Genomic DNA, 24,679 nt, shown 5'->3' with positions numbered 1-24,679 from the left:
TGGGTTAAACAGAATACATTTTTTTAAAAAAAATCTATCAGGTACAGTGTAGTGTGACTTAGGAGGCTGAGGCAGGAGGATCTCAACTTCAAGACCAACCTCATCAACTTAGTGAGACCCTTTGTCAAAATAAAAAATAAAAAGGGCTGGTATCCAGATATAGCTCAGTAGTAAAGCACTCCCAGATTCAATCTCCAGTACCAAAAAATAAAAAATTGCCTTCATAATGGCCAAAATGTGGAAACCACCCAAATGTCCCTCCATGGTTCAATAAGCAAAATGTAATGAATAAAGGAGAATTACTCAGGCTTTAAAAGATTAACCTGTACACTACATGAAGACCTTATGCAAAGTGAAATAAGCTAGACACAAAAAGGACAAATACTTTGACTTACAGGAGTCACCTAGAATTGTTAGTCACAGAAGCAAAAAGTGAAGTAGGGTTACCAAGGAAAGGGAGTGGGGACAAACAGTGAGGAGTCTTGTTAATGGGTACAGAGTTTCTTTGGGGATGATGGAAACGTTCTAGAGATAGATTCGGTGATGGTTGCATGCAAGTGTAACCATACTTCAGGCCACTAAATTGCACACTCAAAAAGAGTTAAAATGGGAACACCCTCTGAACATTTATCACATTTTTTTAAATGCATTTGTCCTAACAGATTTTACCAACAGCAAAAGTGACAAGATTTAAATTTCATATATTATCCTTTCTTTAGTACACCCTAAGGATGGAGTCACTGACTTATATGTAGAAATAAGAAGTGGGGATAATCCACAAAGTAGAAAAATATCTCCAAGTAAATAAGTCTGTTAGGGTGAATGGGAGCCTCTCTTCCTTCGAAACTCACCTGGGGACAGTGTTTTGGTATTCTACTTTCACATTTTTTTCTAAAGTGAAAATGATAATAACAGGTTAACTTTTTTAAATGAGCAAACCATGCTCTTGACCTCTGCAAATCGTTGCAGATAATCTGCACTCTCCTATTTCCAGGGGCTATTTCTTCATGACTTCTAGAATGCCAGAATACCAGGTGACAGCTGTTTCAGCACTAAGGCAGTCCTCAAGTGTCCTATTTTGATGTCATTATGTAATGTTTTTCTCTTGGCTGAGTTATCATCCTCAGTAGCCTTGTTGACATGTTTCACAGCATAGCTCTCCACTTATGCATCCATGTTACTTTTCAAAGTGCACTGGTTCTCTGAAAACTAGAGAAAAAGGGAGGGAAGAACAGTCCCAGCAACATCTCAAATTAGTAAAAAAAAAATGTTTTCTCCTTTGCTAGAAAGTTCCTTTATGAACAGGAGTTTTTCTTTTTCCTTTCTCAGCACTATTTCTCTTTAAAAATGTTATTTCATTCTAGACTATGTTCCTTTTTAGTTACAGTTATAAAGAGGTGTTGTCTCAGCCAAAACTTGTTCATTTTTTCAGTACAAATCTCTTCTTAGTAATCTCTTGTCTCTGATAGCATAAGGGCAGGTGTACACATACACAATCAAAATTTTCAATTTCCTACAACAGATATGTACTGAGTGCCCACAATATGCCATGTACTGTGGTAGGCCTTGGAGCTATATAAAAACAAAACAGTGTTTTCCTGTCTCTGTCCTTCAAGAACTCAGTTTAACAGGAGAGGCACTTATGAAAATTCTGATTTTATGAGACTGGGGTTTCTGATGTGGGGCTGCATATAATGCTGTTTGAGTCCTCCTGAGGTAGAGGTCAGGGCGGCTTCACAGAGTGGGGTGTGAATATTTGAACTGGACACCTCGAGGGAGGAGGAGTAAGTTTCTGCCAGGGAAAGGGTAAGATGGAGGATGTTCCAGGCAGAGGTCACAGTGTGGGCACAGGCACCCTGGCAGGAAAGCACAGGATGGCTGCTTCTGTGCCTCAAGGTCAGGACGTGGTGTCAAGCTTTGTACTAGATAAAGTGGAATCTTTATGTGGGCCCAGATCTTTCAGGGTCTTGGATGCTTTGATGCTATAAGCCTCAACTCTACTCTTCAGGCAGTGTAGAGGCACTAGAGGCATTTTAGGGACCTTCAATGATGGGAAACATAAAATTTGGACCCCAAAGGTCTTTTTTTCTGGAAATATTTCACCTGAAAAGGAACTCAGTGTTCATCTAATACTAACCTCTTTTTTTCCTCTATGAAAATGATGTTACTCACCTTTGACTTTTATATGACTTGGTGCCCTGTATTTGACATAAAGCCTTAAAGGGGCCACTTACGTCACAGCCGCTCTAAAGTGATCCCTGAATTCAATCAGAGCTGTCCCTTTGCACTTGACTGATGAAGGATGCTGGGACGTCAGACCAGCCTCATGAAGAGGATGAGGAATGGGGCAAGCTGTCCCCAACAAAGGAACCAGCAGTATACATTGTAAGTGGCGTATTTCAACATTTTAAGGAGAAACTGAGCAGATGGCTACTGCTTGATTTATGGTGAGTTGCCTGGGTTAAGGCCTGATCCCATTATTAACTAAGTAATGGGAAGCAAGAGATGTAAAAAGACAATTATGTAAGGGAATAGAACCCCATCCAAATAAACTAGGTACTGAACAGGGTTATAGTCTTAACAAATAAATTAAATACACTGAGGAAACAAACCAAAAAAAAAAGTTTGGTACTAAGAGCTCAGCAAATTAGGAGGGGATTTGGCCACTTTTCATTCAGTATGCAACTACCCAGGACCCACCAAGGAGTCCTCCATAGCACATCTCTAAGCAGTAAGACAATTCTACACCTTCCTCTGTTATTTCTGGGTTCCTGGTAGCCTGCCAGATTTCACAGGATAAAAGCCAAACTGTGCATAGTCTCTCAAGACTTAAGATCTTCCATTTTAGCTTCTGGGTGGGGTTCGGAAGCAGGGACTGACACCCAGGGTACTACTAAGTTTCCAGGCAGCTCTATGATTTGACAACCCAAGCCAGAGCCAAACAGTGAAGAAGCAGGCAGGGTGTTCCCCCTTGGACCAGCTTCACAATAGCTCCCAGGAATACATTGTGCTATCCATTCTTATTGTTCTTGTACTGGATTTCAAGGTTCTTTGTAATCTTCCTAAGTTAAGTGAACACCGTGACACATTCATAATAGCAACTCTTCTTTCAACCACAAATGTCTTTGAATGAGAAAGCACTACCCTGCCCCAATTCAGAATGCATTGTGTGCCAAACCTGATGTTGTAAAGCAATGGTTTTGAAACTTTCTAATTGTAGCCAGACGTCAGGTCTCCATTCTCTCAGCCTCTCATGCAGTCAGGGTGGTCCTGGTTCAAATGAATACATTAAAACCTCTAGTAGAAATCCAAGATTTATGATCGTATAGTAGTATTTATGGTCGTAAAATAAAATAAAAAGATGCCCATCTTTTTATTTACTATTTGCAATTATATTCACTTTACTAGTCTATTCAACAATTATTATTGTGTATCTGCTATGTCCATACACTATCCTGAGCACTAGGATTGTGATATTTAAAAAACATGTTATTGGTCTTTGCAGTTTTGAAATTGAAGTCTATGAGAGGGGTGAGATAAAATAAGGTACCAAATAAATCAGATAATTGCAACTTTTGAGATAGTGCTATAATAGGAAGAGAAAGTCATGAAGGGAGGGGCACACTTCAGATATCACAGGAGACCTCTCTGAAGAGGGGACATTTAAGCTGAGACTTGAACAATATGGAGGAGCTAAGAAGGAAGAGCCTGAGAATAGTAAGCATGAAGTCCCTAGGGAAAGAAAGGAGATAGCATGTTCTGTGAGCCCCAGGAGGTCAGCTTGTCTGGGGTGTAGTGGAGTAAGAGCAGAGTAGTGGGAGATTGAAGAGGAAGCCTTGTGGTCCATACCACAGAGTATGAATGTTGTCTTAAGTATAAAAGCAAACTGTTGTAGAGTTTTAAAGTTTTAATCTGGACAGTATGTGATTCTATTTACATTCTTAAAGAGCTTGGAGCTGGGTGTGTTGCCCTGGTTTTGATCCCTAGCAACACACACACACACACACACACACACACACAATTTTGGGGTTTCATGTGGAGAATACAAAAGGACAAAATGGTTGCTGGGGGACCAAACACTGCCTGAGGGAGGCTCTGCTAAGTCATGCCTTTGGGCTCTCCCAGAGATATGACCTGGAAATTCATGACTTGTGGGCAACCTGTCCTTAATTTTTTTTCACATTGCTTTCCCTCTAAATGTCTCAAGCATTTCTCTCTTTGTTGGGTGTTAACAGGAAAAGAAAAACAAAACAAAAAAAGTGCCAGAAGCACTTTAGTCATTTGGGAGAGCCATTCTGGTAGGGACCTGACCCAAGCACTTAGTATGGGAATCCTAGACCTGAAGTTATTTTCACTTTGCAGGTTGGTCAGATTCATGCCAACTTCCCACTGTTCTTCAGTTCTGTTCCTGATACACAGAAGGCATTCTATAAATGTTTGTTATGTTGACAGTACTTGAATTCCCAGCAGTCTGAGGAGAAAGGGAGAATTAGAGAGACCATTGGGATTCTCTTTATTTCCTCTCTGGAGGGGGGGATGTGTCAGTGGATTATGATGACTCTTAAAGTATTATTTTTTCAGTCTATGGTAGATACAGTTGGGAGGAAATAAAAGAACTCCCTATTAGAATAAAAGGTGATATGTACATGCAAAAAGTCTCAAGAGCACCTGGTTAGAATTTAATGTGGCTGAAAAACATCATTATTTTTTTCATGTTTCAATTACTCAAATATGGCTAAAAGTGTGCTTTGGAGATTTTCCAAAATAAAAGCTCTAAGGTGAGAGAAATTTCAGACCCAACAATAACTTGAAAACTGGAAGTTGGAATAGCAATTGCTTTTTCAACTGTCTTTTAACTCTGTCACCAACACTATAGTGATTCGATTACATGTGACAAGTCTGGTTTCTAGCCATTAAACTACACACTTCAGCTACAGGCATCAGTCTTTCTTTTCTTTCACAGTGACTAAATTTGGGGACAGAAATGATAATGATAAGAGAAAGGAAGAAGCTTGGGTGTTCAGTCTTTCCAGTGGCCCCCAGGTCACAACTGGCGATCCTGACCTTAGCAGCCTCAGGTAATTTGGAGCCTGCAGCAAACCAGTGATAGAGCAGATCTTTCCCCCACAGTCCTCATCACCCACAGTTGTTATACAGATGCCAGTAGCTTGCTTAAACAACAATAGAAAATGAGCCACCTGGGACCAGCATGGGAAGGGAGAGGACAGTGTGTCTCAGTGAGTAAGTCCCTCAGTTCAGTGCCTGATACAAAGCAATTTCTCACAATGTAGTAGCAGCTACTGCTGCTGCTATGCTTTTTATTATTCGTGGCAGTGGCTTATAAATCAATTAGATGTATATAAATGTCACATTGTCAGGAACTAGCTATCATGTTCACCTGAAGTCCAAAAACTACATACCTACACTGTTTATACCCTGTCTGCTTCCTCTCCTCCATATGGAAGGTGATTTTTGTTACCATCTCACTTCAGTTCTTCTCATGATGGAACAGAATTAATTTCCATCTTCTGCAATTTGCTTAAGAGTTCTGTGATCCCAGGTGCCTCATTTTGCTGGGAAGGGAGGAACGTGACACATCTGATCACTCACTTAGAGAAGCAAAAATAATCATTTCAGTTAGGGACCTGGGAGGCAAGTCTGTTTGTAAAAGGAAGAAATTGCTATTTCCCTGGCCGTCTGCTTCTTTCCATCTGCCACAAGCCCACCCTTGGAAATCATGGCTGAGCATCTCTCAATGAAATAAATGTTGTAATGGGTCACATAATTAGCAGGCAGAATTTTGCTTGAGCTGTAATCTGACTCTAATTGCTGACCTCAGAGAATTAATTTCATATGACATAGCACCTTAGCTGCCGTAGAAGTTTCCATTCGTCTCTCCCTTTCAGGCCAGATTGCTTTTTCTATTTCTGGGCTTGTGTTGATGAGTCAGGTGGCCCCAGACTCTTCCTGTGGATGAAAGGGGCATCCTGACTTGGACATATGTTCTATGTAGTAAATTATGAAAAGGAAAAACTCTGTGTCCGTTTTTTGGCATTAAAGTAAAGGAAACTGGAGGATTGAGTAAGGAAGGTTTAAACTAGCCAATATAAATAAATTCTAACCCTAGGTCCTGAATGCAGCATGATGTACAACATAGGAAATGGCACTGACGAATAATACTTTTCTGTACTAAAAACAGTCACCTTATGGAACTCGTGAAGTAAAAGGTCATGTTAGTATTTTCCATCAAGTCCTAATCACTAAGTTAAAACAACTTACAAAATAAGATCAACATTTCCATGTGTATCTATTTATTCCCATGGCATGGCAGGTGGGTTTTTGTCTTCCCCTGTAGCAAGTGTGAAAATAGTCACACTACGCATCTCCCCAAGTCCTAGAACTATTTCAACAATTAGTGAGTTTCATTATAGTCGCACATACTTTGATTTCTACAAATGGGATTTTCTGTGTGATTTAGAGATGATGTGCCTTTTCGTGTTCTTTAAAACATAACATGATGAACTTGGCACAGTAGTCAACACTTGTGGTCCCAGCAACTCAGGGGTCTGAGGCAGGAGGATCACAAGTTCAAGGCCAGCCTCAGCAAGTTAGAGAGATCCTGTCTCCAAATAAAAAATACAAAGAGCTTTAGATATAGCTCAATGGTAAAGTGCCCTGTGTTCAAATTCCAGAAAGAACGTATGTACATTCATACATACATGTATATATTAACTCATTAAAATGAAACAACACATGATATATAAATTCTCCTGTGCACTAAAATAGCAGTATGGAAAACAAAATCACCTTTGAAGACCTAGTTCAAAGCTGTTAAATGATCAAAGGAAGTTACTGTGCATTACTGGAGTTGTAATTATTAATAACCTAAAATATCTGCACTTCTGAGGAATTGTTTTGTTGTCATTATTGTTGTTTAGCCTATGGATATTATGAATAGTGACCAGGTTGCCTTTATCATAGTGGCTTCTACAAACTTCTAATCAAAATTTTCCCATCAGTAGCAAATATATAGGTCAATATAATATCTTTATCATAGCTCTTAGATTATTCTGATTCCTTATTTTTCTTTCATATGGACTCCCACTTTTATATTGTCTTTGTTTTAGGTTTTTGTGTGACTTTATAAACTGACTTAAATCCTTTCAAAAATAAGATGACCCATAGTTAACTAATAGCTATATATTGGGAAAAAAATGAAAGTTGAGCAGAGAGGGAGGGAATTAGGAAAGAAAGCAAGCAGCAAACTATGCAAGTCTCAGCCACGTTAACTCCCCTAAGCCTTAGCTTCCTCATCTCAGATGTGCTGACTCCAGCTTTATCATGGGGCTCAAAATCATTTTTAGATAATGATTATAAGCATACTTTATCACTTTCAGAAACATGTGCCACTTTGTTGTGATTATTTAAAAGCCGTTATCAATGAGGCAATTCTCCATTACTGGGCCTTTGGCCTAATCCTCCTTCCTCTCTTCCCTAGGAATTTTATTCTGAGATCAGGGCCCCACCTCTTCTGATAGCCTTCTTACAGTTTTCTTCCTCTGAGAACCAAAATCCTTAGACCATCACAAAGGCAATGTCTTCTCCTGAAGGATGACTCTAAAACCTCCTGCCCTAACAGAGTTCCATACCTTAGCTGGTCCAAAACCTAGGAAGTCTAGATTGCCAATACCTAGAAAAAGAGCGGGTTAGCAAATACTGATTACCTTAGTGTCTGGTGAGACATTTGCACCAAATTTCCCAGTATGGGCCCCACTACTCCTTCACATTCCCATTTAGACTTGGGGACCCCAAGGATATCTCATCTCCTACTTGGAAACTATAGGGACATCATTGCATTGCTGACCCAGTCTCCAAATTAGAACTTCCTGGTAGGTAGAGTGTTTGTGGTGCCTTTGCTTATTTACTGTTACCAGTGATCTTATTAGGAAAGGTTCTCAGGTGGATTGAGATGGAAAGGATGAAAAGACAACCTAAATGATCCATCCTTGTCTGAGGCTAGTTATCTTCTTAAAGCCTTCCTTAGGTCTCATCAATGCCATGTTCAAGGCCACACTCCCCAGCATAGCAGATAGGAGGCAGCCCACTATGGAAGTCAGAGTGAGAGCCCAGGCTACCTGCAAGGGAAGGCTTGCCCCGCCTGCATGACACCAAGGAACCTGGGCCAGGCCATGCTCCTTGCCAAGCCTAAGTTCAAAAAAATGAAGGTGATATTGAGGATGAAACTAAAGTGCTGAGCACCGTGCCAGCCCTTCTTATAACCATGACTTTATATATGTCATTCAGGGATGTTCCTCCTTTTTTGAACTCTACTCTTTTTCAACATCCAGATGAAATTCACCTCTTTCTGGATTCCTTCACAGATCCATAGTCAGTAGAATGTGGAGTTCTGACCTCCTTGTTCCTCTACTGCTACGTACTCCACACATTGCAGTTCAATTATTTTCCTCATAAGATTTATTGTTGGAAAAAATGTATCATTAGATATTATTTTATTTCATTAAGAAACAAAAATTCAATTCATGTTTAAAAGAATTGTTGGCATATGGTAGAGCAGTTGTAAATTTTTTTTACAATTTTAGATAGCATTAGAAATTCTGTGCTGTGAAAGATAAGTCAAGACAGCTAAATGCACATTTTTACTGAGATATTACATTTATCAAAGAACTCAGACCACAAGTGTACTGTCTAATCAATTTCAACCAAGACTTAGAACATCTCCATTATACCTGAAAGTTATAATGGAGAGCCCTTCCCAGTCCATCCCCATCTCTCACCCTCCTCCCCCAAATACATGCCACCACCGACATGATTTCTGTCATGTTGTTAATGGGGGCCCTACTCTAGAAGTTCTTATATAGAATGTACTTTTTTGTATCTGCTTCTTTCATGCAGAAATGCTTTTGTGATTCATCTATGTTGTGACATTTATCTGTAGTCCGTTCCCTTTATTGTTCGATAACATTTCATTGTATGACAATACCCGTGTTCATTCATCTATTTTCCTATTGATGAGCATCTCAAATATTGTATTTTTATTTTAATTTTTAAAGTATGATAGAGTAAAATCAATCTTGTTCCTTTTGTACATATAGGTCTCTGAATTTTAACACGATTAGATTTGTATGCACACCATCACCATGAGTATGCAGACAAATCTGGCATCTTAGATAAGTCCCTGGTGCTCCTGTTAGTGTCCTGTGCTCCCACTCCAAGCCCCTGACCACTTCATATCTGTTCTTCATCACTACTGTCTCACATTGCATTTTAATTGCTTATACACGTGTATGTCTCTCCCTCTATATTGTTAGTTTCTCAAAGTAAGGACCATATATTTTAATCTCGCCTTCTTGGGACACAGCACAATACCAGGTACATAACAGGTGACCATTAAATATTTGAAGGATGAATGAATTAATGTCCATCTGGCCACACAATGAATCCTTTTATAATCCGTAGGAGAGAAAGGAAAATAGAAAATTGAATAAAACTGACATAACTTTGTTCTTTTTAGGAAAACTACTTCCTTTTTTAACAGCATTAATAATTTTATGATTTTTAAGAAATTCTAAAGAATACTATTTGATAATTGGCACTTGAAAAAATATGTTGAGTCACATAAAATGTCCAGTTTAGCAAGTGTTTAATTATACTCAAAATATTACTGCTAGTTAAGTTTCAACATGAAAATGAAAAGGAAAAAAAATTAAACTTGCTTCTTTGTCTATTACCTATTTCTAAGTATATTCCAGCAGGCTAAAATTCTCTCCCAGGGCCTTTAATATATTTTCCAGGTATTTTTAGCACTGTAAGAATCCTCTATTCTGTGTATTTTTTATAGAAACTCAATACTCACATTGTCACTTTTGACTGAAGTTTCAGTTTCCATATTTTCTCTAAATCAGTGTCATCTTTATCTTGCCGAAGTCTGGCTGGCTGCAGCAAAGTAACCGGGGGGTGACAAACAACTTCTGTACATTGATACAGCAGGAGTGGAAGCCGTTTATTGTAGGACAGGAGCGGTATTTATACATTTCACACAGCTTATCTTAATTAACATAAACTAGATACAGCAGTCAACCAATAAGGAATCTCCACACTTAATGGCTCGCTGGCGTTACTTCACAAACCACTCCCTCTGGCATTTTGCCTAGGCGCCATCCAGACTTGTTTACAGACTCTAACATTTCCCCCTTTTGTTTAATTTAAATAACGACCGTAGTGGTTTTTACAGAAACACCATAAATAACCTGCTACAAACAGAAAGGGAGGATACAAAATGCCACAATACCAAGCCAATTGATGGCTCCATGCAAGAAGCCCTTGGAAAAATTATACCAGCAATGACACCATTTGCAAAGATACCGAGTTACAATTTGTTGTAGATTACAGTTTGTTGTCTCAGTCCAGGTAAAGCAGTGTCTCAAATAGATTAACTCACAGTCCAGGTAAATCACAGTCCAGGTAAGTTCTGCAGGCAGCTAGCTTAAATCACAGTCCAGGTCTCAGCCGAAGTTTCCTCCGGTTCTCAGCAACACTGGAAATTCTTCCACCTTCGTCTTCACTGGCACTGGGATGAAGGCAGGAACTCTGGATAGCTAAAGAAAATCCTGTAGTATTCCACTAAGAAAACAACCTTCTGAACAATTTAGTACATTATCTCAAGGTTTTTTACATTTGAAATAAGCCTTAATGGTGCTCATTACTCATTAGCTTCCAGGTGTGGGAGAACCACTGTAGTTTAGTTGTTGGCATTGAAAATGACCGAACATCAGGGACACCGGTAGCGTCTTCTGTTGGCTGTAGCGTCCCGGGCAGCCCCAGATGACCCTGGGGAGTGTCTCGGACTCAAACTGTTTATGGGCACAGGTTTGGATTTGGGCTCTCGCAGTGGTATCCCGCTCCCCGGGCGGGGGGCAGGGAAGAGTCGTCTGCCCCCGCTTGGAAATTCCTTGCTGCTGCCATGACCGGCTCGCGCATGTGGCAGCTGGGGCGCCGATTCACGTACCCTCTAGTAACGAAAAGTATTCAGTAATAGCCTTTTGCTGCAATGTTTTTCCTGATAATCCTTCTTCTTTTGAACTTTCTTTTTCTTTCTGACTAGAGTTCCTGGGCTCTTATCAACACATGCCCTAACTATTCTTGGTTCCACTGGGGTGCCTTCTTCCCTTAGTATTTACTTAACACCCCTTCCATATTTTCATCACAAAGACAATACAATACACTGAGACAAAACAAGACACAAACATACTGTATCAATCTTCTCCATTTTCTTGAAATGACCATTTTTCCTCTCGCCCTATCTGTCTAGGGACGAGCAGATTTGCTCCCGTCCTATCTATGGACGGGCAGCTTTTTTTCGTCACTTATCCCCGAGTGTCCCGGGGCTCCCTGTAATGGGCCACCATCTGCCGCAGTCCTGGCTGCAGCAAAATAACCGGGGGTGACGAACAACTTGTGTAGATTGATACCGCAGGAGTGGGAGCCGTTTATTGTAGGACAGGAGCGGTATTTATACATTTCACACAGCTTATCTTAAGTAGCATAAACTAGATACATCAGTCAACCAATAAGGAATCTCCACACTTAATGGCTCGCTGGTGTTACTTCACAAACCACTCCCTCTGGCATTTTGCCTAGGCGCCATCCAGACTTGTTTACAGACTCTAACATTATCTAAAATTGGTTTTACTAGAATCATTATTATTATTGCAAGTGATGCTTGGTTCTTATAGCTAGTGTCTTCCCTAGAGTATATTTAGTTCTTTTCAGCTCCAATGTTACTTTTCTTCCCCACCCCCTCCAGTGTTTATTAGTGTTTCCTTTTCCATTAACACAATGCTGAAATGACTCTGAATATATCCTTCTTATCCTCTTAATTTCACCCTCCAGGACATTATCTCTTAAAACCCGAGCCCTTTGCCAGCTCCATGTCACATTTCTCTAAGCAAATAAATTTTCTCCATATGCTTAGCATATACCCTTGAGCCCTGTAGCCTATTTCCCCTTTTAAAACAGAAATAGGGAAACAGCTGTTTTCTCAATTCCTATAAAGTGTGCCCTGTTTTATAGATCACCCTGGACAGCTCTATTTTGATGTCTGCAATATTACTTGGTCCTTCAATTGTGAATTTCCTGGACTTGAGTTTTCCTCTCATTTAGGAAAGAAGGATTAATTCTACAAGATGTTTCAGTGTACTCTGCAAGACATGAGGTCTTCTCTGTAGCTTATTTTGGTAGCTACTGAAGGGTTCACATGGAATAATGTCCCCTTCCCTATAGCTAACACAACAAGCTTTAAGACTCATATTATATGGTCATTTCATTCATTGTTTCAGCAGATGTTGATTGAATAGATTTACCAGAATTTCTACTACATGCAGGACATATAAGGTGAAAGGACACCCTGCCCTCAGGTAGCTGGCTCACAGCCCAGTAGGGAGGACAGATGTAATATGATGAGTATTCTAATCGATGAATACCTGAGCTGGAACAATTCCTACAGGAATAGTTGGCAAACTCTGGCCTATGGGCAGGCTGCCTGCTTTTGTGTATCAAATTTTGTTGTAGCACAGCTGTACCCACTCATTTACATTATATCGGTGGTTTCCATATAGCACAATGTGCAGTTTTGATAGAGAACACATGGCCCATGAGCTGAAAGTATTACTATCTGGTCTTTGAATTAAAAAAAAAAAAAAATGTCATGTGCTGGCTTAGAGAAAGGAACCAAGTAAGTGTTTGAAGATACCTTGGAGGATGTTAGGGAATAGTGAAAGAAAAGTATGTGAGGTGTGAGAATGAAATCACTACATTACTCCAAAAAACAAAGGGGAAAGTGGCAAAAACTTGAGGGTCTATCAGTGTTGAGTGCCCCAGGGCAGTTAAGTAAAATGATGACTCTGATGGCCATTTCATGAGAATTTGTGTACCATGCTGTGTTAACAGTTTATTCATTATGATAGAACTCTAACAACCCAATAAGGTAGGCACGATTAATACCCCATTTTATAGATGAGAAAACTAAGATGCAAAAAGAGCCAGTAACTTTTCCAAGACCTCACATCTTGTAAGTGACAGAGGTATGGTTCCAATCTTGGCATCCTGATTCTGGAGACCTTGTCATTTTAACCCCTGCAATATATTTATGTGACAATTAGGGGATTATTGGTGTCCTTTTCAGGAGTAAATCATATATATTTTAGGGTATATTTTCCTTGATCTGTCCATGGGTCTTCTCTGTTGGTACCATATCTCAATATTATTTCAAAAAAACCAACATTGAGCTTTCTTAGGGAGTAGGAAGGTAGCTTCATTTGAGAGAAAATGGTGCTTACCATGGGCCATGCACTGTTCTAAGTATTTTACACTAATTTACATGATCCTCTCAGCTACCTCATTTAATATATTAGAAAAAAAGGCAAAAAAAAAAAAAAAAAAACATGAGTCAACTTACCTAAAACTCAATAGCTATTGGGTGGCAGGGATGTTATGTGAATCAGTGTGTTCTGGATTTAGCATGATCTTCTACCCAAGCATCCCTGCTCACCTCCATCCATCCTTGGCTTTTGCCCAATTCTCTGAGATTTTAGTCTAAGTCTGGCTCTCCCTTCCTTACTACTCCCTACACCCCAGTGTGGTAGCCATTTATCAAAGTAGAAAAAAATAGAGCTCAGTATGTTGGGTTTTTTTTTTGGAATAAGATTGAAATATGGTACCAACAGAAAAGACTCATGGACAGATCAATGAAACCATACCCTAGAATATATATGATTGGTGTTTTAATTAAAGTGCCATCACAAGACAATAATGAAGAGAAGAATTATTCAACACAAAATTAGGACAATTGATTAAATATTTGAAAGGTAGAGCTTCAGTTGATACCATACAATAGATTCTTCTCTATGGATTTCAGTTAAATGTTAAAAAATATATATTTAACTCACTAAAAAATAATTGATAAAAGTAGCTACTTTGGGATATTTTGGAGAACTTTCCTAAGAAAAATTACAATGGAAATATATGATAATTTGATCACATCATAATTGGATACGTCCATAAGATCAGAAATGATTTTTAAAATTAAAAAATAAAACAACGTTAAGAATTGGCCTTAAAGAGAGGTGGGAGGGAAAGGGAGGGAGAAGGGGAATTGCACGGAAGATGGAAGGAGACCCTCATCATTATATAGAATACATGTATGATGAAGTGAGGAAAAAGAAAAAAAAAGAAGTGTGTCACATTAGATTGGGTAGAGAAAAGTGATGGGAGGGGATGGGGGAAAAGGAAAGACAGCAGAATAAAATAGACATTATTATTGCTGTATGTATATATGTGACGGCATGACCAATGTGATTCTGCAACCTGTACACTTAGAAAAATGAGAAATTATGCCCCATCTGATTCAAATGTATGATATGTCAAGATCATTGTACTGTCATGTTTATCTAATTAAAACAAATTTTTAAAAAAGAATTGGCCTTAATATTAAAAGTTCAAAGCAGATTAATAGGTAAAATATTAAAACCCTCATTTGACAAATGAACAAAGGTTAAGAATACTCTATTCATGTATAATTCACATAACTAATAAAAAGTAAAATATTTAGTCTCAGTCATAATCAAATGAATGCAAATTAAAATGCTATATCAGTTTTACCCATTAGCAACATTAAAAAGATAATATCCAATGATTGCTGGGGGTGGGTATAAGACAGGTATTTTTATACCTGTCTTATACAGTAAAGATGACTTACAAGTTAACCCAAGACCTTATGGAAAATACAAGTTAAGACTCTGTAAGTCATTCATACCCTTTTATGATGAAATTTTCCTTCTAGAAATCTTTCCTAAATAGAAATACATAAAATGTTATGTATAAAGATATCTATTATACCATATTTATAAAGGCTAATTTTTAGAAATAATCTAAGTAATGATAGAACAAATTAATATAGTACAGGCAAACAATGGTTTGTTATAGCTAAATTACTTATGTTAATTATTTAATGACATGATATCATGATATAATATTAAAGTATAAAGTATTTGTATATGATGCAATTCTGGGTGTGTAAAGTTCTGTGCATATGTATATACATGTACATATACTCAGAAAGAACAAAAGGTTGAAATAAATGCATCAAATTATAATAGTGGATATCTATAGCAGGAACATCTTTTTATAGTAGGACCAAATTTGTTTGTTTTTGCTTTTCTATAGTCTCATTGTTAGAATAGTACTGGCAAATTGAGTCCATAAACTGTTTCATCTTTGCCTACCCCACCCCACTGAGCCACATCCCCAGCCCTATTTTGTATTTTGTTTAGAGACAGAGACTCACTGAGTTACTAAGCACCTCACCATTTCTGAGGCTGCCTTTGAACTCCTGATCCTCCTGCCTCAGCCTCCAGAGGCACTGGGATTATAGGTGTGCGCCACTGCGCACAGCTAGTTATGGTTCTTGAAGATCATTCCAAACCCAAATATGTTTGCCATGTAAGTGATAATTAGTTGATAGACTAATATCTTTAAGCCCAGTTTACCAATAGGAAACTTCAAGGATTAAGCAATAAAGTGCTTTGTTCTAAGGTACATGAAAAGGCAGTCAGGAGAGGGCTTTTTCCATTGAAAAGCTGTGTAACATAGCTGACCATTCTGAAGCAGGACACATGAACATCACACTCACCTTTAACAATCTACAAGATGTACATCAAGGGCATACTGTAAGTAATCTAATAGGTAGCTGAAGTCTCTAGAGGGTAAAGGGCAGTCCTAATGGAAACAGGATGCTTTCCATTGTAACATGCATCTTCCTGGGGATTATACTTTATAATAAGAGTAGGTAGCAGAGCTAGCTGCAACCTAAATAGGCTTTTTTCTTATGCAATTTCTGTTGAGGGGAAATTATGTAACTTGCACACCCACGTAATGGGTTATGTTCACCCATATTCTTTAATATGTTACCCTATCCCTCTGTATTTCAGTGTTCCACCACACTGTGGAAACTTTAACGTGTCCAGGGTATATAGCATTCTACAAGAAGATGGCCTGAATCATAAGAGAATCATAAATCACAGCAGTATGACTTCATCAGTCTACAAATGAGAATACTGTAGCACTGAGTAAGTGATTTGCCCAAGATCACAAAATTTGGAACTAAAATTTAGGTCCTCTAGGTTGTCTCCCATCACTCTTCTATACTGACACTTCTCAAAATAAACACACAGAGCACACTGTTCTGGAAATTGTTAAAAGGTGTTCTGCAAAGATCAGCATTTAGGAATCAAAGAAGCCTAAGGAAGTTCTCATCTCCATTCCCTCACTTAAGGATAGTAAGCATATTACTGTACTAAAGAATCCCTGCAGGAAGACAGGTACTAAAGCAGTTGGGATGTAGGGATAAGCATAAATCAAGACTAGCCCAGACAAACCAGGATATATTTTCTCCCCAGCTAAAATATAAAATGGGACAGGGGAGTTGGGGAAAGTTCCTGACCGATCCGATACAATTAGTTTTGGGTTGTTTGGAAGAGATGTGCTTCCTATTGCCTATATTTAGTACCTTCTGCTTTAGTTAGATGAGAGTTAATCAAAGATAATGTTCATTATTATACTAAAATAGACTCTCTCCTCAAAGGCCCATGGATTCTAATACCACCAGAGAACTATTTAATTTGCTTTCCAAGTTAGAGGGGAAATATTGCATAGTAGTTAAGAACAGACTTGGAATTAAGACTGCCTGGGTCTAAGTCCTGGCTCTCTCTCATTAACAGTGAGAAGTCTTGGTTTCCACTCTATAAAGCAGATAGTATTAGCAGTCTACATTTTGAAAGTCTAACATGAGAGTTAAATTCAGGCCCTCTTGGTTGTTTATGTAGTTATGTTTATGTAATTATGCTCATTTATGTGGCGTATTCAAAATAGTGTCTTACACAAAGTAAGGACTATATAAAAGCTATTTATTATTAGCTTCTAGTCCAGGAATGGAGAATTTATATAATAGTGCATGCAAACATAACAAATATGTTCATTCAATAAAGTAACAAATATATTAAGGCCAAAAATGCCCCTGCCAGCATCTGTGGCTCTATCACCTAACTACAAAATTGGCCAGAAAAGGTTGATTCGAAATTACTCATAGTTTGAAAACTGGCCCCAAATATGTAAATGTTCCAAAATTTAAAACTAGAGAGGGAGAAGGGTCAAGGTTTAACACTCAAGACTGAAGTTGTGTTCATGTCACCTAAACCAACTTATCTTTGTTTTTTCTTTAAGCTAAAAATAAAATAAGATCAAAGGGGAGAAGGAATACCTTATTGTAAGACCAGACAGCAAGCAGGTAGTGTTCCTATCTGCAAAGCTGTTCCCTGATGTCAACACAATCCATGCATCCTTTCTGTAACATGGTAGGGGAGGTCCCAAGGCACCAATTTTTGACATAAGAGGTCCTTCCCACTGTCACTGTTCAGGCCTAAGTCCCAGCATTCCAATCAAGGGTCAGGTTCATGGCCCTTCCTGAGGAGACTTTCCTGTGTGCATTTTAAGTAAATGTAACGCTTAAAATTGAGTAGTCAGACTTATACAAAATAACCTTTAAGATTTAGTTCTGCTGACTTGAAAGTAGCAAGAGAAATTTTATAGTATTCAACCTCCTGACAAAAAGAAGGGAAAACACTTTTCTTCAGTCAAGTGCTGTTGAGGTGGTCTTGTTGATCTTAGTGCTTTACCCTTATCAGAGTGTCAGGACTCATAAAGTGACCACAGGTCATGTTTTGCCATCCTGTTCCAAATTTTTTTACTTTAAAGTTGCCTCTGGGAACTGGCAGCATATTTTGTAAGCAAAACTCAAGATGTGTTGCTAGGGACATCCTCAGCTATGAAAACAGGAGTGTTATTGGAATGTAGATTAGATTGTACCCATTGCTATTAGAAATGGCAAAATTAAAGGATCGCCCCACTCCTCATTACAGCTCAGAGTGATTCTAAAACTTCTGATAAAACCAACACAGAGACTTAACCAGAAGCATTTGATTTTTTAAAAAAATTTGGAGACAGGGAGAAGAGATCCTAAGGATTTTGAGAGATAGAAGAGGTTAAATCATGCCCAGTTTCTTGCTATATGTAAGAGAGTGAAAAGGCAAATGAGGAAAACTTGATAGCCAGGAAAACAAAACAAAACTGGAGAGCACAAGTTCAACTAACATACAGCATGATAAACCACCACAAGCCTAAGAAAGACTGAGTGTTCCAGTATCCCAGCAACTAGACCTAGACCTGCATAGCCAGCAAAGACCCAGAAACTGAAGGGCCTGCCTGCCTGAGCTTCTCTGAGAAGCCCCTCACAGCAACTAGATGCCCCTTATTGGGCATAACAAACTTGGAGTTGAATATGCTTTCCTTTCTGCCATCTCCTTCCCTGAATCCTTCGTTTTCACAGGCCCTGATCACCTTTTCTCTACATTTTCCTTTCTCATTGAAAGTTGCAACTGCTTGCTGCATTTTAGCCCTCAGATAATCTTGTTTCTGCATTTGGAGTCTTCACAGAGGTGAAACTTGAGCTGAATTTTGGAGGTTAGAGGTAAGATTCTGATAAAAACAGAGAGACAACAAGAATAGAGAGCGGGTGTTCTGAATAATTAGAGTGAGAAATACACTTAAAGACATTGTGATTCTTTTCAGGGGTGGCCGAATGGATTATAAAACCTTCTGTTTTAGTCATGGTATAACTAGTAATTATTTTGCAAAGTGAACAGAACAATGAAGAAACAGCTTCCTTCCTCCACTGCACAACCTGTTAGTAAAGGTCGAGTCCAATCATGAGCTTCTTCTTCCATGGCCAGGCTGCTCACTGCCTGTCCTCCCCTATGCTCTGTGTTACTAGCATGGCCTTGCGGCCTTCACAGAGTTCAGTCTCAGGGCCCTGTTCTTTTGATGTGGGAATTGTGTTCTTTCTCAGTAATGCTGGTGGGAGTCTCTTAATGAGCTGGGAACAGGGTTCTTGAAGAGTAGTTCCCAGTGCTGGTTCTCCTAGCCAAATAAAACATTCTGGCTCCTAGAGATGAGTAATTTTAGCAAAACACTTTAGACTGTTTAAGTACAGCTGTGTATCCAGCATTACTTTTTCAGATTGTATAGCATTGCTTTCCCAGAAAACAAATGATCACTTCTAAAAAAAGAGAACGACCCCCTCAAAGTGAAATTGAACTAAATTAAACTAGATGTAATTTTTTTAAACAATCAGAACAAAATGATAAAAGGAACAATTCAGCAGGAAGCCTTCACCATTTGAACTTGCATGTGCCAGATAAAATAATGAAATATGTAGAATCACTAGAAAATATGGACAAATTCAAAATGAGAAGATGTTAATACATACCTTTTAACTGATAAAGCACAAAAAAATCATAAACAGAACAGATTTCAAAAAACATAACCAGTTTGTCTATGATCATACTTTGGAATCTCAGGGTTTTCAAAAACCCTGAGACATTTTTAAAAATTCACTATGTCCTATGGCACAGGGGCCAAATCCAACCAGGATGAGTTTCTATAAATTAAATGTATCAGTACAAAGCCATTACCATCTACATCCATTGCCCAAGGCTGCCTCACAGCACAACAGCAGAGTAGAACCATAACAACAGTGGCCTTAATGCTCTGCATACCCAACATCTACATATTATATGGTGCTTTACCCAAAAAGTTTGCCAAATTCCTGTGCTGGACAATGATGCAAGTCTTGACAAATGATAAAGAATCCATATGTAGGGCGAATCCATATGTAGGGCGAATCCATATGTAGGGCGAATCCATATGTAGGGCCTGGGTTTGTAACTCAGTGGTAGAGCACCTGCCTGGCACATGTAAGGCACTGGGTTCGATCCTCAGCACCGCATTGTGTCCATCTACAATTAAAAAAAAAAATTTAAAGAATATATATAGGCCACTTTTCTTTTTTCATTGTTTTCTAACCACAATGCAACAAAAGGATGACTTTTTTAAATATGTTTAGCAATCTAAAAATATACTTCTTGGGAGATAAACAGGCAATTATACAAATGTAAAGATAATCCACTTTTCCCAGGAAATTTATTTTTTATTGATTTTTTAAAAAATAAATGACAGGGCTGGGGATGTGGTTCAAGTGGTAGCGCGCTCGCCTGGCATGCATGCAGCCCAGGTTCGATCCTTAGTACCACATCCAAACAAAGATGTTGTGTCCGCCAAAAACTAAAAAATAAATATTAAAATTCTCTCGCGCGCGCTTTAAAAAAATGACAGCAGAATGCATTACAATTCTTATTACACATATACAGCACAATTAACAAAATAAATAAACAAATCCCTAAAAAAATATATATGTACTTCTTAATAACTAGTGGACCAAAGAAAAGTTGTAAGGGAAAACATTATGAACTAAATATTTGTATTCCCCTAATAATCAGTATGATGGTATTTGGAGATAAGGCTTTGGGGAAGTAATGAGGTTAAATGAGGTCATAAGGATGTGGCCCCCAGGATAAAATATGTACATTTATGACGACACACCAGAGAGCTGGTTCACTCTGCCTACCATGTGAGGACACAGTGAGAAGGCAGCTTTCAGCGAGCCAGGAAGAAAGTCCTCACCAGAACCTGACCATGTTGGTACCCCCATCTCAACTTCCAGCCTCCAGAACCATAAGAAAATAAGTATGTCTCATTTAAACCAGTCTGTAGTATTTTACTGGGCAGCTCAAGCTGAAAACTTCAGAAACTTTAACACATTTACAATTCAATGATAATAAAAATGCTATTTAGCTTAAATTATTTCAAGAAGGAGTGTATAGCTTTGATGCTTATATCAGAAACACTAATGGACTAAATAAATGCCCAACCACAAAATATTACAAAATCAATAAAGAAAACATTCAGAAAATAAGTTCCACTCTTATAAATGAAATCATAGCTATGTATAAAATATCAATAAATGAAGAACCTGGTTTTGAAAAAGAAAGCTCTCTAGCAAGAAGAAAGAAGATGCAGGGCTGAGGCTGTGGCTCAGCATTACTGTACTTGCCTGGCATGTGTGAGGCACTGGGTTCGAGTCTCAGCACTGCATATAAATAAATGAAATAAAGATCTATCAACAACTAAAAATATATTTTTTAAAAAAAATTTTAAAAAGAAAAAAGATTCAAATAAAATGAAGGGAAAAGGAGAAATAGGCACATATAATGATGAACTCTTCCCAGTAAATTTGAAAATTTATATAAAATAGCCAATTAACAAGAAAAAAATAATGCTGACCAAAGCTGAATTAAGAATAGATAGAAAAATCTGAATAATCATATAACCATTAGACGTTGAAGCATTAATTTAAAATATACACACAAAGAATACTAATACACTTTGCTGGTTATTCTGACAGATTTCACCAAATAACAAGTAACATACAATTTCAACTGTATATAACTATTTCAGAGAATTTTAAAAAGAAGAAATTTCCCAGATCTTTTATGAAAGATATTCTATAACCTCAAAACCTAAAGCAGACAAGGGAAATACTAGAAAAGAAAATTATGTCATTCTGACTTTTAAACATTGATGGAAAAAAAATCTATTAAACTAACACAACCAGTTGGGGTTTATCCTGGAAATAACAAGGATGGTTTACCATTGTCAACCTATTCTTGCATCATCATGTTAACAGATTATAAGGGGAAAAAATATGATCATCTCAATGAATGCAAACAAAAAGCATGGCATTATATTCTACTCTTATTCATTATTTAAAAATAAAAGCAACCAAGAGACCTCTTGGCAGAAGAATACAGGAACCTAATGAACTGTAAGCAGCATGTTTTGAGGTAAGGGTAGTAGTGTTGGATTAATATCACGAACTCTCAGATTAGAATATCTGGGGTTCAAATACCAGCTCTGCCAATAGATGTGTGATGTTGAGCAAGTGTTATAAATTAGCTTCTATCATATTTTCTGAGGAATAATTTACATATGTTAAGATTTACAGTTCACTTCTTTGATTATGATCAATGCATACAGTAGTGTTGCCACCACCACAATCAAGATATAGAACATTTCCATTGCAACCAAGAAGTCCCCTCCTCCAATCTCCTGTAACTACAGACCTGTTTCTGTCACTATAGTTATGCCTCTCCCAGAATGTTAAATACATGGAATCATACATTATATAGCTCATTGAGTCTGACTTCTTTTACTTAGCACCATGCTTTGAAAATTTATCCATGTTGTTGTGTGTTTCCATAGCTTGTTTTATTCTGTTCTCAAATATGAGATCAGCGAGGTTGTTAGCCAGGGAAAATCTAAGTTTTTATGAGGCCCAAACCTTACACAATTTGGGGAACCCTATCTAAGAAAAAGAACACAGAATTACAGATACAGAATTAGGTATAAAAGATGTTATTTTAAATATGAAAGAACAACAGTACTGCTAAAAACAGGAATTTTGAAAATTTTTTTAGTCAACCCACTTAAATGTTAATGTCTCCAAAAATAGTCTCAGAAATATCCAAAATAACTTTTGACAAGAATCTGAACACTTTGGGACCCATTCAATTGGGCACAAAATGCAACTATTTATAAGCTCTGACCAACTAAACTTACTAATTTTGACCTAAATATGAATTCTGACCAAGTTGATCACAAATTTACACATTGGACTCACTTTGAGATATATAAAGATACCTAAAGAGAATGAATCAAGCCTTTTAAAGACCAAAATTTGCCGGGCGCCTGTAATCCCAGTGGCTCCAGTGGCTGAGGAAGGAGAATCATGAGTTAGAAGCCAGCCTCAGCAATTCAGTGAGGCCCTAAGCAACTTAGGGAGAACCTGTCTCTAAATAAAATATTTAAAAGGGCAGAGGATGTGGCGTAGTGGTTAAGCACTTCTGGGTTCCATCCCTGGGACCAAAAAAAAAAAAAAGACCAAAAATTTGTCTAAAGGGAGAAACCACTAGAACCTTAAAGGCAGTAATGGCATCATAAGAAGTAAGGACCTTCTGGTTGCCATGTTTTTTCAGGAGAGCTCTATAGGAAAACTTTTATTTTTCCTAATCCTTAGTATAAGAATGTCTTTTTCCATTATGGAAAGATAAGTAAATTCAAAATAGGAATTTATCACGAGCTATAATCCTTTGTCATAGTCTCTTAACATTTTCCTGGCAACCAACACCTAGGTATCAAGGACTGTCTGATGCTCAGTGGAGCAGTCGCTTGCAGTGTCTGACTTTAGACTCAACTGTGCTCCCAGGTGTGTGACCTGGAACAAAACACTTCTATTATGGTTTATATATGAAGTGTCCCCCAAAAGCTTATGTGTAAAACAATGCAAAATGTTTTCCTCCTCTACATTTTCTTGTCAGGTCTTTTGGTCACAGCAATGGTAAAATTAACAAAAATAACCTCTTTAAACAACAGTTTTCTTATCTGAAAGGCTGGGGGTCATGTCTATAAAATCAATAGTTACAAGAATTAGATAATTAGATATCGAAGATTCTATTTATGAAGCCCATTGTTAAACATATAACAATGCTTAATAAGGGTGGTTCTGTTCACCTATTACTACCATCATAAGATGGCTTTTTTTCATTGTAATCTCTTAGTAAACATTTTTCAAAGGCTGCAAAAAGTTCCCTTGTATGAGTATTCCATAAATAAACATTCTTTAATGTTCAGCATCTAGGTAGGTAATCTTCGTTTTTTTAGTTTATAAATAAGACTGACATCTTAGTGCTTAAATCACTGCCTTCATTTTAGGTCATTTCCTTACAAAGTCAAGAGAGAACCTCCTAGAAAGGAGGTACCAGGGTATGAAAGAGAGAGACACTTTTCTAATTTTCAAACTTTGTATTTCCTAGATGCATCAGATGGTGAAGAAGGAGATACAGAAATGACACAGCAAGAGACAGCTCCAGTTCCTGCCCCCTCAAAGAAAGCCAAACAGGTGATGGTCACTGGGACAGCTGCTACTGTTGGATTCTAAGATCACCTCTTCCACCCTTTTACAGCACTTCCTGTGCCCTACTATCAGTTGTGGTGGGATTTGAGGGAAGCTTCACCTTCTCTGCCTTCAAAAAGGCTATGCTTCCATAATTATGAACTGCAAGGTGTGCATCCCCTTGATTTGTGTTCGTTTAACTATATGAATGTATTTCACAATAACAGTATCTTAGATTTTATATCACTTTTAAACTGAATATTCAGTCTTATTCTTTTAAGGGTCATTCCTAGGAGGAGACAAATAGCATTAAGATATGAAACATCACCCCACACGCAATGCATGATTATGGTAGCAGCCATACTGCCTGCAAGTTCCTAGGGTTTTATTTCTACTCAGCATCAGGGTCTGTCATATGTATTCTTATCAGGAAATTTGCTGCCTCATGTTATTCCAAGTAGACATTTGGATAAGCTTTACTTGCTAGATCTAATTTTTATTGCCTTTTATTTTTTTTTTTTATTGGTTGTTCAAAACATTACAAAGCTCTTGACATATCATATTTCATACATTAGATTCAAGTGGGTTATGAACTCCCATTTTTACCCCAAATACAGATTGCAGAATCACATCGGTTACACATCCACATTTTTACATAATGCCATATTAGTAACTGTTGTATTCTGCTACCTTTCCTATCTT

General features: G+C 37.9%; 1 protein-coding gene across 5 annotated transcripts in view; it reads left to right on the top strand.

Moving 5' to 3' along the window:
* The window catches only part of Cmss1 (cms1 ribosomal small subunit homolog), a 330,444-nt gene that overhangs the window by 276,316 nt on the left and 29,449 nt on the right, over positions 1 to 24,679 (top strand). For all 5 annotated transcript variants that reach the window (XM_048803458.1, XM_048803457.1, XM_048803461.1 and 2 more), the window contains one exon: positions 23,898 to 23,983. In XM_048803458.1, the coding sequence (XP_048659415.1) occupies positions 23,898 to 23,983 (86 nt within the window). The remainder of the gene's footprint in view (positions 1 to 23,897; positions 23,984 to 24,679) is intronic.

The sequence above is a fragment of the Marmota marmota genome, unplaced genomic scaffold (assembly GCF_001458135.2).
Source record: "Marmota marmota marmota unplaced genomic scaffold, marMar, whole genome shotgun sequence".
NCBI lineage: Eukaryota > Metazoa > Chordata > Mammalia > Rodentia > Sciuridae > Marmota > Marmota marmota.
This window is presented reverse-complemented; position numbering and strand designations above follow the sequence as displayed.